Below are 15,513 nucleotides of genomic sequence, written 5' to 3' on the forward strand. Positions count from 1 at the left end.
TTCTGTGATCCACTCTAGCAAATTAATCAAAGCCAAGGAAAGGGTTGTGGGAACCTCCAATTTGTATCCAAGTCAGACAGAAGTCGTGGGAGCCTGGGGGCCTGCTACTTGTGATTGGCATCTGAAGTTGGGGGCAGGCTTGTGGACGGAGCTTTTACCCTGAGGGATCTGATGCTATCTCCAGGTAGGTGGTGTCAGAAGGGAGTTAAATTGCAGGACACCCAGCTGGTGTCCTCAGTGGCTTGGTGTGGGGAAAATCTCACACTTTTGGTGACCAGTAGCATCAGAAGTGAGGTGTCCTGTTTGAGCAGTAGAGTGGAAAGACAGATGGAAAACTGAGTTGTTTCTAAACAGCAGTGTTTTTCAAATTTGTCCCCCCACAACAGTATGTTTTACGTAGGCCAACTCACATAAACAGAGAGAGACACAGTGCCCAGAATACCAATGACAGGAAGGAAAGGCCTAGGCATGTAAGCAGCACTGAACGGGTAGATAAGTGGTGAGCATTGGTTTTTCACCCCTCCGCTGGCTGAGATCCTGTGGTCTATGATTTGGCAACTAACCCCTTGTCAGGAAATTAATTATCCTGTCACCATCTAGCCTCAGTCCCATGTCCCAGAAGGCTCCAGGGGAAGACAGATTCCAGTAGAAAGGCCACACACATTTTAGAGTTCAAAAAAGTCTCACCGCCAACCTGCAGAGCGCATGGAGCTAGAAATGACTCACCTGTAAAAAAACATCTCCTTTGTCCTTAGCCTGGAGGAAGAGGGTCTAGAGAATATTTAGGTCTCCAACTTTGAGTTTCAAGGCCATGGTGCTTAGAACTGGGGCAGGGAAGCGAGGACACAATTTCTCCTTATAAAGCCAGAGTGCTAAATCGAAGCATGGAAAAGAGGCCAAGGGCTCTGGGCTAACATCTGCTGTTGGGTCAGAGCCTGAACAAGCTCAGACCCAAGCCCCGGCACGTGTGGCTCTGAGGGATGAGGGAGCCCAGGGGACTAGTAGAGGCCCCACACAAAACAGCAATACATACTGAAGAGTTCACTGAAGAGGAAAAGCTGTTTTGGAACCCCAAGGGACATTGCCCTCCTCAGTCAAATTAAGTTGCTTTAAGCCATATCATAGCAGAGCATCTTTCCAGGGTAAATCTTAGAACATTTCATAGTGAAAGATTCAATTTTTTAAAAAATGTTTATTATTTATTCTTGAGAGAGAGAATGAGAGATGGAGTGCAAGCAGGGGAGGGGGAGAGAGAGAGGGAGACACAGAATCCGAAGCAGGCTCCAGGCTCTGAGCTGTCTGTCAGCACAGAGCCCGACACGTGGCTCGAACTCAAGAACTACGAGATCATGACCTGAGCTGAAGTCGGACACTCAACCGACTGAGCCACCCAGGCACCCCAAAAGATTTAAAAGATTAAATAGAGATGAAAATGTGCCAATCAACTTTCCGCTTTAGAAATTTAGTTTTAGGGGTGTGTGGGTTGCTCATCAGTTAAGTGTCCAACTCTTGATTTCGGCTCAGGTCAGTGATCTCAAGGTTCGTGAGTTTGAGCTCCCCATTGGGCTCTGCTCTGACATCATGGAGCCTGCTCAGGATTCTGTCTCCCTCCTTCTCCAAGTAAACTTAAAAAATAAACTTCATGAAAAAAAAAAAGAAATTCAGTTATTAAAGTTGCCGTGGGCAGGGGGATGGGGGAAATACGTGATGGGGATTAAGGAGGGCACTTGTTCTGATGAGTACCGGGTGATGTATGGAAGTGTTGAATCACTGTATTGTACACTGAAACTATTATTATATTGTATGTTAACTGGAATTTCAATAAAACTATAACTAACTAAATATTTAAAGAGTTGCCATGCACCTCGTGGTTGAAATACCATGTCCCTCTCAGACTTTTCTGTTTGCATTAGGGGACACGTGAAGAGACGCAGGAACAGTGGCCCTTTTCGGGAGGCAAGGAGTGCTTCTACGACCTTCCTTTCCCACGTTGGGGCCGACGCTGCAGGTCTGCAGGGAGCTGGCTGCCGCTGGCTGCGTGTCCAGGCGGCTCTTAGCACCCAGCTCAAAGAAACAGGCCTTCGTGGCAAAGGTCCCGGGCAGGCAGACTCCATCTTCCCTCCACAAAACATTCAAGCAGCACAGAGCTGCCTTACAAGTGACATAACAGGCAGAAATCAGGAGCAGCTTGTTCACCACGCCCTTCTTCAGGCTCCAGTCCCTGCTCTCCACTGAAAAGGTCGCCAAGATAGAAATGACATTTCCCTCCACTACTTCCTCTTCCCATAGACCCTCCTTAGTCTTTGGAACAAGCCCCTGCTCCTTTCAGAGATGATACCACTAGACCGTGGCAAATACACAGCAGGGGCACGTTTCTGCCCTGGTTCTAGTCTCCAGACCACTTCATTATCTCCAACCCAAGTCTCCGCTCATCCCACCAAGCCTTCGAGGCCTGGGTTGAGAGCCTCCCTTTCCTGTATGGCAGTACACTCACTCCTGCCTTCCAGCCTTGCGAGTCTTGGCGCCATAAGCAGCCCCACCCTGCTTCTACCCTCTTCATATTCTGTGAACAAGCACAGTCTAGCTATACCCATGCCAAGCAAGGCTGCCAAAGATAGACGAGAGCCCTGGGCTGCCAGAAGACAAACCCAGGTCTGGAATGGAAGGCTTCCAACGCATTCTGAAACCTGGAGTGTGAATTAGCTGACGAGCAGAAAGGGGAAGGACAGTCCGAAGAAAAAAAATTTCCATTCTTTCCATTAAAGGAGAAAGGAAAGCTAGAAGGAAGTGGCCAGGGGTAAAGGGGGCTGTATTTCCAGTTTTTTTGGTCTAGAAAAGATTCATGTAAATTTAGCTATGCCCCGGGGCGGGGGGGGGGGGTGGGGGGGGTTGTACATTCAACGGAATTCTTAGCATAAAGGAAAAAAAAAAAAAAAAGATCACCGCACTAATTGAATGAGAGAGAGCCCAGAGCAAGCCAGAAACGAGACCCTTGAACAGCTGCAGTCAGCATTTCCAGAGTGCCTGCTATTTCTGCAAAGGACCTAGAGTTGCTCCCATTTCCTCCAGTGCTGGTTGGTGAATCTCTAAGTAATGACAGGGCCTCTGCCGTAACCACTTCTTCTCCAGTCAAGGAGGAAACACACTGGCCAAGCTTAGGGGGTCCCACCAGGCCACCACCCCAGACAGGGTCAAAGTTAGGGGCCACTTCCAATAATGAAGACCCAGACCATGAAACGGAGCTGCTTAAGGGGGACATTCTAACTCCTCTGAATGCCACAAAGTCCTTCAGTGTTTGGATTGTCTGCACCACACCTTCCAGATGTGACAGCGGGGTGCCCATCTTTCACAGACACTAAAACCATCCTCTTTCTTCCTCCCAGAAAAGTGTTGGGGGGGGGTGGGGAACAGACCAGCAGCTCAAAGAGACACATTAACATATTTTATTCAATTCGCCATACAAAGAATATGCCACAGGAAAAAAAAACATCAGAACTGGAAGGGCCCTTGGAGTCCATCTGATCTGAGCCCCCCTGGTTTTACAAATGAGGAAAGTGAACGCATAACACCTGGACAGCGCTGGTACACCAGCCCAGTCCTGATACACAGAAACACACACAAGTTCCTGTATGACAGTACACTCACTCCTGCCTGAGCCCAGTCCTGATACACAGAAACACACACAAGTTCAGCCTTCTGGCTTTGAGCCAGCTAGAACCCCAAGACTTGATCCATGTTTATCTTTAATGTTTCTGTGCCCTATAGTACCACATCCTGATACTTATCTCCTTCTTGAGGCTGCAGGAAGAGCCTTAAAATTTGGTGAGGGTCAGGGTCATTCAGAGCCAGGAAAACCGACCAATTGTGGAGCAGAGGGTGCAGAGGGTTTAGGGGAAGAATTTAATCCCTTACCCAAAGAGTTCGGATCACCCTTTCTCCCAAACGGCATACACTAAGACTCCAATGCCTCAGGGCAAATTTGCTTGCCTTTCTGAGGTTCAAATCACGTTTCCAGGAAGAAGGGAAAGAAGCAGGTAGAAGAAAAAGAGGAAAAGATTTAATTCTGAAATTAACAAGTCCAGAGGGAACACATTTTTTTCCCCAGCGTGGAACAAATCCAAACACCGCAAGAGAAGGCTGTAAAACTCTGGTATTAAATCAATTGTGAGATGTAAAGGAAAAACACCAATAACTTAGCAAAATAAATACAACAAGAGTTTCGCTGAGATTGATGTAACCCAGTGAAAACAGTTTTTAGGCTCCTGAGTCAAGAAGACTGAGGTCTACCTGGCACTGCGTCTTAGGGGAAAACCCTAAGACATGCTGGGAACCTTCCCAGCAGACAGAAGTCACTTGCAACTATCTGTGGCCCTACAGAATCTTTACACTAAAAGTTATTCCCGGAATGTACATTTCCTTCTCCCAGGAAGACAAGGCTGGCCAAAGCTGAGGCTCACTGACTCTGCCCAGGCCTTGACAGGTCACCTGTGTCTATCCGTAGGAGGCCCGGGTCAGCAGTGGAACAAGTAGAAAAACAAACAATGTGTTGCTAAGAATGGATCTGTGTTTGCAGAGGGAACTTCATTCCCCCAGGACACCCTCCAGTCGCTGTGGACATCTGTGCCTCCAGCTTGTAGGGCTGAGGCAAATCTTGTCACCTCCCCTGACTCTGGGGCAGCTGAACTCCAGTCTACAAGAGAAGGGAGGTTCTGCTACAGAGAAATAATACTACAGGGATAAGGATACTGCCCTGGACCTTGCCGGCAGGAGAGCATCCTCCAAAGGGTTGCAGTGTCCCCAGGAGGTGCTCATCCTTTGTCCACCCAGCATCCAGGGGTCAGGAGTTTAGAAACAGTGGGACACATGAACCCCAAGCCTCGAGTGCAGCCAGGGATCAGTCAGGAAGTCAAAGTTGGGGCTAACGGCCTACAGGGGTGGTGGGCTTCTCCGCAGGCAAGAGGCAGCAGCAACAGCGGCATCTGGCTCCTTCCGCTCATGTTTCCACCACTCGGATAAGAGGCATGGGCTTATTAGGGCTGGGGGGCTTGGATATCCTCATGCTGAAAGAAAGTGGGAAACGCTGAGTGCTTCATGTTGCCTGCCCTGCACACAGCCACCCCCCACATTCGCCTCTAGGGTTCCACACTCCAGTGTTGGCTGATCTCTTGGTTCTAATGCCTTGAACCACTGACCGTCAGCACCGTCTAAGAAAAGATGAGGAGAGCGGAAGTACTGCTTGGGGGCGGGGCGATAAGAAAACAAGGAGCAGTTACACAGCTGAGAGGTGGGGACAGCTGTGGTTCTGGTTTTTTTCAAAGTGTGTGATCTTTTTGTGAATCTCTTGGAAACAGAAGTCCCTCTCCCTAGAAGTAATGTACTCATTATACACTCATGACTTTTACAAACAATTTCAGGGGGTCCATTCACATCTAGAGGCTGTTCATGGGCCTCCTTGGGGTTGTGCTATCAGGCTCTCCGCTGATCTGGGTGGAGAATGGCTCTGGTGGAGAACAGGTGAAATTAGAGACCAAGAGCCTAAGATGGATTCACAAAAGCCTCTCCCTGGCCTCAGCACTGCCCTCACTTGCCTCACTTCCTCCCTGGGCCCCACTGCGTGCATGCCCACTCACCTGCCCAGGCTCTCCGTCTTGGCCCAGGTCTGGGTGCTGAAGTTGCCATGACTGACCTGTTTTTCTATCAGGTGTTCCATCCGGTCATGCATCTCTAAATTCTGTAATACGAGTTGTGCAGTCAGCGTTGGCCATTTTCTGGCTTGTCACGTGTGACATTTAACTAGATCATTATGCTCTCCCCACCTGTTTGTGCTACTGTCACAGCCACCCTGACCCTGCGTGCCACCACCGGCGTGCCCTCTCCCCCCTCACCCCCCATTTTCACCACTCCGGATCACCCTCATCCTGCTGTTCTTGATCCTACCTCCCTCCTTCAAGAACTGTGTGCAACACTGATCGTCCCCTGCTGTCCTTCGTATACATTTCCTGTATATCATTTCTTGTAGCCACTTGAGATATTTACTTGCCTTTTGTTGACATGCATTTATATAAGATATTCTTGGGTCTTTGTTTTTTCACTATTGAAGTATAGTTGACACACAAGGCTACCTTAGTTTTAGGTGTAAAACACAGTGACTCCACAACTCTACCCGCTACATTATACTCATCATACAATGTTATTACAGTAACACTGACTATACTCCTTATACTATAAGGTCTTTTTTTTTTTTTTTTTAAACATATTTTATCTCTAAATTTAGAGTGCGAATTCTGGAGATAAACAACCCAGGCTCCCAGGTTTTTTTATATCTCCACTGCAAAGGACCTTCACACAGTGCCTGAAAAGCAATCTTCAGGTAGTCTGCAGGCAGGAAGGGTTCTGAGGAAAGGCGGAAATTAGACTAAGAACTTATGAGCGGATCAAGACCATCACCTTAGGCATGGAGAAGACCCCTCCTACGGAAAGCCCCCTGCTTCACAGCCCAGCTCTGTCAGCTCCTTTGCTCAGCTCATGGCGCGGGGCTCACACCGTGATGACGCGCCCCTCTGGAGTAGGGACAGGTCTTACCGGTGTGACTCCCTGAAGGTTCTCAGAAAACACTCGACTTGGCTGAACTGAACATCAACGGCCATCCCAGATACTCACTTCCGAGCAGGCAGCCAGACAGGATGAAGACCCCTCCAGAATCTCTCCCTCCCTAGGTACAGTCCTGTCTTCAAGAGCCTGCTCCCTTCCCAGGGCTGCTCAGGGCACACACCTCTGCTTCCAGGTAGGCGATTTTCTCCTTGAGCTCCTGGATGGTGCTGTCCTTTGACTGGACCACAGCTTTTGAATTCTGGAGCTGCAAAGATGTGGGGGACCATGGGGCTCATTTTGAAATGACTCAGTACAGGGGCACCTGGGTGGCGCAGTCGGTTAAGCGTCCGACTTCAGCCAGGTCACGATCTCGCGGTCCGTGAGTTCGAGCCCCGCGTCGGGCTCTGGGCTGATGGCTCGGAGCCTGGAGCCTGCTTCCGATTCTGTGTCTCCCTCTCTGTCTGCCCCTCCCCCGTTCATGCTCTGTCTCTCTCTGTCCCAAAAATAAATAAACGTTGAAAAAAAAAAAAAATTAAAAAAAAAAAAAAGAAATGACTCAGTACAGGGGTGCCTGGGTGGCTCAGTCGGTTAAGCGGCCGACTTCGGCTCAGGTCATGATCTCGTGGTCCATGAGTTCGAGTCCCGCGTCGGGCTCTGTGCTGACAGCTCAGAGCCTGGAGCCTGTTTCGGATTCTGTGTCTCCCTCTCTCTGACCCTCCCCCATTCATGCTCTGTCTCTGTCTCAAAAATAAATAAACGTTAAAAAAAAAATGTTTTTGAAATGACTCAGTACACACTCATCAAACTTCTCCCTGCTACTGGGGAGCCAGCAGAGACATAAGGCAGTCTTTTGCACCTCTCCCATGACTTGTTTAGCTTGCTTGCTTGCTTTCTTTCTTTCTTTCTCTCTTTCTTCCTTTCTTCCTTCCTTCCTTTCTCTCTCTCTCTCTTTCTTTTTTTCTTTCTTAATGTTTATTTTATTTTATTTTTTTTTTTTATTTTTTTTTTTTCAACGTTTATTTTTTATTTTTGGGACAGAGAGAGACAGAGCATGAACGGGGGAGGGGCAGAGAGAGAGGGAGACACAGAATCGGAAACAGGCTCCAGGCTCTGAGCCATCAGCCCAGAGCCTGACGCGGGGCTCGAACTCACGGACCGCAAGATCGTGACCTGGCTGAAGTCGGACGCTTAACCGACTGCGCCACCCAGGCGCCCCAATGTTTATTTTATTTTTGAGAGAGAGAGAGAGCACAAGCTGGGGAGGGGCAGAGGGAGAGGGGAACAGAGAATCTGAAGCAGGCTTGGCACTGACAGCAGACAGCCAATGTGGGGCTCGAACTTGTGAACTGCAAGACCATGACCCGAGCTGAATTCGGACACTTAACCAACTGAGCCACCTAGGCGCCACTTGCTTTTCTATAAAAGCCTCATTTCAGTCAATATTGAGCTCTTGATTATCCCAGGTGTGTGTGTGTGTGGGGGGGTGGTGGTGGTGAGGAGAACACCACTCTGATGATCCCAAATCATAAATGGCTCAAAACCCATTCCATTTGATGTTGGGAAATACAAATTACTTATTCATTCAAGAAATATTCGGGGGCGCCTGGGTGACTCAGTCGGTTGAGCCTCTAACTCTGGATTTTAGCTCAGGTCTTGATCTCAGGGCTGTGAGTTCAAGCCCTGTGTTGGGCTCTGTGCTGGGCATGAAGCCTACTTAAAAAAAAACAATTGTCGAGGCCTTACTGTGTGACAGGCTCTGTCCTAGACACTGGGAAGGAGTAATGAACTAACCAGAAAAATCCTGGCCCTAATGGAGCCGACATGCAGCAAATTCATCCTCCCAGTTAGGGGGTTTTAAGTTCTCAAAACAATTCCACAAAACGGCACATCCTTTTTTTTTTTTTTTTTTAATTATAATTTTTTTTTAATGTTTATTTATTTTTGAGAGTGACAGAGACAGAATGCGAGTAGGTTGGGGCAGAGAGAGGGAGGCACAGAATCTGAAGCAGGCTGCAAGCTGTCAGCACAGAGCCTGACGTGGAGCTCAAGTGCACGAGCTGTGAGATCATGACATGAGCCAAAGTCGGACGCTCAACAGACTGAGCCACCCAGGTGCCCCGCAAAATGGCACATCCTGACTGTGCTACCCTAAAGCTCAGGTAGGGGAAGGCAGAAAATCTGCCATGAGGTACAAAGGTTAATAATCCACACACAGATAAGTGAGTATATTGTGACTTAATTATTCATTTACCAGCACTCTTCAAGGTGTACAAGTGACAAGCCTCTTCCTTTTTTCCCCATTGGAAAGCAGAAGGCAAATGACCAAAACCAAAGGGGAAAGATGGGAGAAAAGCGAATCCCAATCATTCAAACCTTGTAATTGGTAGCCGTAAATGTTTTATGGGACATGTAGGAATATAAATCAAGCTCCCCAGGAGAATGAACAGCAAAAGTGTGGATGTGACAGGAAACCGGGATTGGGTTCCATGTGGTGACCTTCCAAGGGGGCAGCTGAAGCCGCAGAAGACCAGACCCTGCTTACCTGCTCTATCATCTGCCGGACTTTCCGCTGCTGGCTCTTGAGCATATCATCTAAGTGGTGGATCTTCTCCCGCAAGCCGGCCACTTCCTTTTCCAGGTTAGCCGCCCTGGGGATCAAGACCAGGAAGCTGAGGCAGAGGGAAAAGATGCTTTCTCTCTACCCAGGCACAGGGACAACCTCAGGCTTGGGGGCTTCCATGAACTGGGTTCCCTCTGCCCAACTCCCTGGTGCTCTGCCATGAGGACAAGGTGCAGGGACACCTTGGAAGGGCACAGCAGAGGCGCCACTACAGATCAGCTAGGAAGCTCAGCAAGGGGAGGTTACACAGGAAAGCTCCAGACGGCACAACTAGAACCGACAGGTAGATGTCCAGGGAAGCAGTCCTTATGACAACACAGGATGGACTTGCTCAGCATGAAAGCTGCCAGAAAGTGGACTGCCTCAGGTGTGAGGAGCTCCTCATTCCTGGAAAGATTCAGGTGGGAGCTGTATGTTCCTAAATCTCCTGATTCCCAGACATTGCTGTTTCCTCTGCCTCTTCTAAACTGGCCCAAGATCCCGAGGTCAGGTGACCGGGCAGGGTGTCTAGGAGTTCAGGCCTCTGAGGGTGGGGGGGGGGGGGTACCATACAATCCGAGCCCCCTCACATCCTCCCTTTGCCTCAAACAATCTGAGCCACCCTCAGCTCTCCAGTGCCCTATTTTTCAGGTTCTTTTTATTGAGAAAATCAGCCTTTATGATGCATAGCTATCGTTGCCATTCCCAAGCCTCTGTTTTGGATTATCTGGGTCTTTTTTGTTTTTCCTGCTGCTTCCTCTCAATTGCCTGCCCACGAGCACCACTGAGAAAGACGGAGTGCTGAGTAATTTAAAACAATTCTATGAAATCGAGCCCAAAGGAGGCTACAATAAAACGTCTGCAATTTTCCATGCCCAGACTAGTAAACCTAGAGGTTATTCCTCCAGGTTAGAAAAGATGATGTCCCCAGCTGACTGAGGGGCCCAAGAAGGCAAGGATCATGTCTTAACAGACATGGAACACCTTAGAAGGCCTTGCAGGTGATGGCTGTTGAACTTAAAAAGATCTAACTTATACCATGGAGAATAGACCCCATATGCTGGTGTTAACTTTGATTTATCATTTGAGATCTTATTTATTAATTGCCAGCAGCATAAAGAGTTTCCAAATTCTTAAATGTCCAGAATGACCCAAACTTTGCCCTGTAGGTTTCAATAGTCTGGGGCCTCTGATCCCCTGTGATCAGAGGGAATTTGTAAAACCCTCTAACTTGGAGTGGAAGGGATCCCAGAGATCCCCTACATGCCGCTGCTGACAGGTGGGTCTCAGTTTGAGCTTCAAGTGACAGGACGTTCAGCATCTTTTCATGAGGCTGCTCATTGTATCTCTCAATGAAATGACGAGTGAGGAAGTTACTTGATTTTACCCTCAAATAATTTACCGTTGTTCTCCGTTCTGGGGGGAGGGAACTGTGGTGCCATAATACCACATCTATACCCCGTGTGAAAAGTGGTGGAATAACGTGCCACGGCGAACAGCAGGTGTTTTACCAGCTTACTTGACCTTGGCTCTGACACCATGAAAGCATTTTCTTTAGTTCCTACTCCACAGAAAATGAACTCCCCAGAGATGGCAGCCTCCCAAACAGTATCTCCCTGGGTGGGGCCCCATCCCGAGCAGCCACATGGTGAGTCACAGCTGGAAGATCTGACATCAGCACTAGCTTCCTCCCCAGGTCTGGCCACCATGGGAGCTGCAGGCAGCATGGCCCGCCCTCCTCTCCCTGCACCCCAGCTTCACAGTGAACAAGGGCCCTTACTTTTCTCGTTCTGTTTGGCAGTCAGTGTTCTTGATCTGCAGTTCCTCCAAGGCCGTCTCCCCCTCCCTAACCTTCACCAGTAAGGCCTGATGCTCCTGGACGGGTCAAAGGGAAGAAAATCTAGGATGAGGACGCGAAAGCGGTTTCTGTGTTTGGGGTGAGAGGGGCCCGAGGGCTCGAGCTCAGTCCCTGCCGGGCCTGGACAGCTGCCAAAGAGCAGCAGGCCAAGCTGGTTTGATGGGGTGCCCTCCCCTGTCAGGGATAACCCTTCCCACCCTCAGCACACAGAAACTTCCCAGCCTCACCCAGCTACCCGGACAGAGAGCCCAGCCTTGCGTTATCAGGCCCACCTGCTGGCTCTGGCTACTGGTCCCTGGGAAACCAGGCCCAGCAGTTCCTTCACAACAGTCTTCAAAAGCCCATACAGGGCAGCTGTACAACAACCCGACTGAAATGGAAACGGGTTCAGCTCTTGTTAGGGAGGGCTGAGCTGAGCTAAGAGGAAGACCTCTTGTTCCTTAAAGGCGAAAAGGTTCTCGAAGGTATTTGCTGAGGAAACCGTGAAGTGTGCTTTTCTGGAGCTGGTCAGAAAAGGAGACTGCAGCCATCTCAGTGAGTCCCGGGGCCCCCACTCCCCAGCGCGGGAGTCAGGCCCTGAAGGTGAGACTCCCACAGTCACCTCCTGCACGCCCAGCAAGCGCTTCTGGAGCTCTCCAGCCTCTGCCTCCTTCTGCTGCACTCTGTCCTCTGCTCTCTGAAGGGCCACTCGACTCTGTTCTGCTTCTCTCTGGCACTGGCTGAGTGTGACCTAAGACAGGACAGGGATAGGTGAAGGGGGCGGAGGACAACAAGCAAACATGGGTAAAACACCTCAGGAGAGACCCCGGGACCCTGCGCACAGTGAGAGGAGAAGGGAGGCAACTCTCTCTTTCCCATTCGAGATTCTAGGATGACTTGGGAAACTAGCAGGGTATCTCCGTTTCCAGGGCTCACCGGCACAGGACTGATTGGGCACTACTTTAGAGTCACACCTGGAACCCAAAAGCACTTTCTGGATGGAGGACTTCTTCGACACCCCCACCAGTCCTCCAGTGCCACCCAAGCTTAACCCCGTGCCACGGCTTTCCTACAAATGCAAACGCAAAGAATCTGGGGGCGCACACCTTGCACATCCTTCCTTCGGTGTCCCCACTCTTCCTCCCATCAAGCAATCCTGCAGCCTGCATATAAAGGACAATGTAGCACCTGGAAGGGCAACTAGTAAGCACCAGAGAGAACTGCTCTTTAGCACAGATGATAAGCCAGTTTGGGAGGGACAGAGGCAGAATTTGAGAAGGAAAGTAAAGGAAGAACTTGCCTCCCGTCCTCCACATGCCAACTACAGGTCTTAGCTTAGACGCCCTTTCTTCCAGAAGCCTTCACACCCAGGCAAGGGGTCCTTCCCCTGTGTGCCTTTCTTTCTTGTAGCACCGAGTGGATTTGGCCCAGTCACTCGTGTGCACCCCCCAGTGGGCCACTAGCAGGGAACTGGAGCACCATTCCACTTCCAGAGCTCAGCACAGCACCTGGCACACAGTCACTGCTCAATGACATCGTGAGTGGAACTGATATCCATCTGTCCAACCCTCTCCTGTTGCAACTGAAAGCCAACCGATCTCCCCGGGGTACACAGCTAGGGAATGACGGAGCCAGTGCTAGAACAGTGACCTCATCATCCATTTCAATTCCTCCCAGCTACCCCACACTGACTCCCTAGTCACTTAGTGAAAAAGAATCCCCATAACCTCTCAAAGAGGCAGCCCTGGGGAAACAGAACACTTAAAGTAGGCAGTTTGTCCGACTCCTCCCAAAGTCAGAATCGGGGAAGAGACATGTGGTGGACGCATCCAAGCCACACACCAGCCCTGTCCAGAGCAAACCCACTGCAAACCCTGACAGCAAGCTGCTAGTAGAGCAGAAAACCCACACTTATGGGCACGTTGTATTCACAGTAAGTGGCAATCTTGCCCCTTGCTGATCCCTGGTTCAGAAAAGTAGATTGGAGAGTCGAGTTTACCAGCAAAGATGAGAAAATCCTCCAGATGTCCCATATTAGCCTGGAACAGGCCAGCCCCACAGGCAAGAACATGGAAACAAAACCTCTCCTATCTGTACACAACACTGCACCCAGGCTGATGTGCACTCAGAGCAGGGCATAGAGGGCCAGGCCCTGACCCTCACACTCTGCTGTAGGATCACACTCTCCTCTGCCACATCTGTCCCTGTTGCTCCAGTCAGCACTTCCCTGAAGGACCCTCTTAGTCGTAAGATGGGGTGCCAACCTACCCCGGTGGTGGGAACAACCCAGGCAGGTGCTATGGACCAAGGGCAGCCCTTTCTAAGAAACTGTGGGCAGGGGGCTACAGCTGTCAGGACCTTCTAGCCTCAGGCTTTTACTCAAGACACTTCTTCATTCAAGCTTTGAAACCCAGAGCTAACAGACCCTTCCATGTATGGCCAAGACCAACAAGTACTTCACAAGGCCTCTCAATGTAGAAATTTCTTTCCAAAATCCACAGTCTGGTCAGCGTTACAGCCTCAACATCCCCTTCCTCCTATAGTGAATAGCTGGTCACCAAACTGATACATCATCAGCCAAATTACCCAAATTGTGGAATCTGAAATCGATGCAGCAAACTCCTTTACTGCACAACCACTGTATTCTGAGACCAAACTAATCTCAGTATTACACTAAGTCCCAACTATTTAGGATAGGAAAACTCACTAAATGGATCACTAAGAAAAATATAGGTTATATTTCTAAAAACCTTCAAAACAGTAAACAGACTTACATATCTTACCTCACTCAATCCACACACCACACTTGTGAAGTATATTCCATGACCCTTTTTACAAAAGTTGGAACCAATACTTAGAGAGGTCAAATTAATGGCTCAAATAATTGATCATCTCTAAAGGCGAGTGATCATTCCCTGTGCTTTCTTCCTCCCCCTCAATATCTCTCTCAAAAATTCTCTTAGTCCCATGAAAGAGAAGCATTCAGGCTGGGCTTCCTCCTACCACCAGCTCCTGGCATACCTGGGCAGGGCATAATCCTATCATTACATATTTATGATACAGAAATACTTTACATGTGGATGAACAATAGCAGATAACTAACAGATGGTTAATCTTACATAGAAGCCTAGTGTTTGCCCAGTGTACCTCATTTTATATTCAAAGAATTTTCTGTAAAGTATGGAAGACCTCACACACTTTTATTTATTTTTTATTTATTATTATTATTTGTTTTTGAGAGACAGCACATGCAGGAGAGGGGCAAAGAGAGAGGGAGAGAGCGAGCACACATAGGAGAGGGGCAAAGAGAGAGAGCGCATGCAGGAGAGGGGCAAAGAGAGAGGGAGAGAGAAAGAGAGCACACGCAGGAGAGGGGCAAAGAGAGAGAGCGCACGCAGGAAAGGGGCAAAGAGAGAGGGAGAGAGAGAGAGAACACACAAGAGAGGGGGAGAGGGGGAGACGGGGAGAGGAGGAGAGGGGGGGAGAGAGAGAGAGAGAGAGAGAGAGAGAGAGAGAGCGCGCACGCAGGACAGGGGAAGAGAGAGAGGGAGAGAGAATCTTACACAGGCTCCATGCTCAGCACAGAGCCCGATGCGGGGCTCGATCTCACCACTGTAAGACTGTGACCTGAGCCAAAATCAAGAGTTGGATGCTTAATTGGTTGAGCCACCCAGGTGCCCCTTCTCACGCTTTCTGTAGTGGAGGACTTTCACTCTCTACAGACCTTGGTACTTTTTAAATCTTCCATCATAATAATTCAGTATTACTTTTGTAACAATAACTAAGATACTCATTCAAGATCGCAAAGTTCTTCAAAGTAAAGTCAAGACTTGACTTCAAGTCCTCTGACTCCATGGGCACAGATCTTTCTACAACCGCACTGCTCCATCCACTCACCCAGTCCACACTTAAGAAGTGCCTACCACCTTACGCCAGGCATTATGCCAGACATGGGGATGCAGGGTAACCTTGACAGCAAAGTCCTTGCCTGCATGGTGCCCAGAGCCCAGTAATTCTTGTTGTGGTATTCAGAGAAATGACTGAGCTTCCTGCTATCCCGAACCAGCACCACCACCCAACTTCACCAGAGAACCAGTGCTGATCTTCAAACTATGGCCTAGCCTTGAACAGCAAAAACTCTAAGTGTCCAGGAATGGGAAAAGCAGACAGGAAAGTGCCCAGGCCTCAAAGCCCAGCCTTTCCAATTGATGGCACCTGGCCAAGAAGACATGAAGTCCGTGCTAAGTCACTGGCATCTGTATCTGGCAGCCCAGCCCTTGGGGCACTTTCTCCCCCAATCCCAAATCTCACCTCAAAAGCCACACGGTCTGACTGGTGCTGCCGCTCGGCCTCCTGCAGCTTGACAAGCAGGTCCCGCACGGTCTTCCTCAGGCTCTCGACATCTTCATTTATATAGGTGTCTGCCTACAGTCAGAACAGGGAAGAGAAGGTGAAGCCACTGTGTTTGTGTAGGAGAAGGTCCCCC

General features: G+C 49.4%; 1 protein-coding gene across 2 annotated transcripts in view; it reads right to left on the minus strand.

The window, feature by feature from the left end:
• Positions 1–3,433: 3,433 nt before the first annotated feature.
• The window catches only part of TUFT1 (tuftelin 1), a 41,814-nt gene continuing 29,734 nt past the window's right edge, over positions 3,434–15,513 (minus strand). For both annotated transcript variants that reach the window (XM_047085713.1, XM_047085712.1), the window contains 7 exons: positions 15,339–15,452; positions 11,650–11,778; positions 10,971–11,065; positions 9,134–9,239; positions 6,773–6,856; positions 5,631–5,731; positions 3,434–5,060 (listed from right to left, as the gene is read on the minus strand). In XM_047085713.1, coding sequence (XP_046941669.1) covers positions 4,994–5,060; positions 5,631–5,731; positions 6,773–6,856; positions 9,134–9,239; positions 10,971–11,065; positions 11,650–11,778; positions 15,339–15,452 — 696 coding nt within the window. In that variant the 3' untranslated portion in view covers positions 3,434–4,993. The remainder of the gene's footprint in view (positions 5,061–5,630; positions 5,732–6,772; positions 6,857–9,133; positions 9,240–10,970; positions 11,066–11,649; positions 11,779–15,338; positions 15,453–15,513) is intronic.

Source organism: Lynx rufus, unplaced genomic scaffold, assembly GCF_022079265.1.
Source record: "Lynx rufus isolate CCGP_SWC_20201006 ecotype Redwood Valley unplaced genomic scaffold, mLynRuf1.p SCAF_2, whole genome shotgun sequence".
Classification (NCBI taxonomy): Eukaryota; Metazoa; Chordata; class Mammalia; order Carnivora; family Felidae; genus Lynx; species Lynx rufus.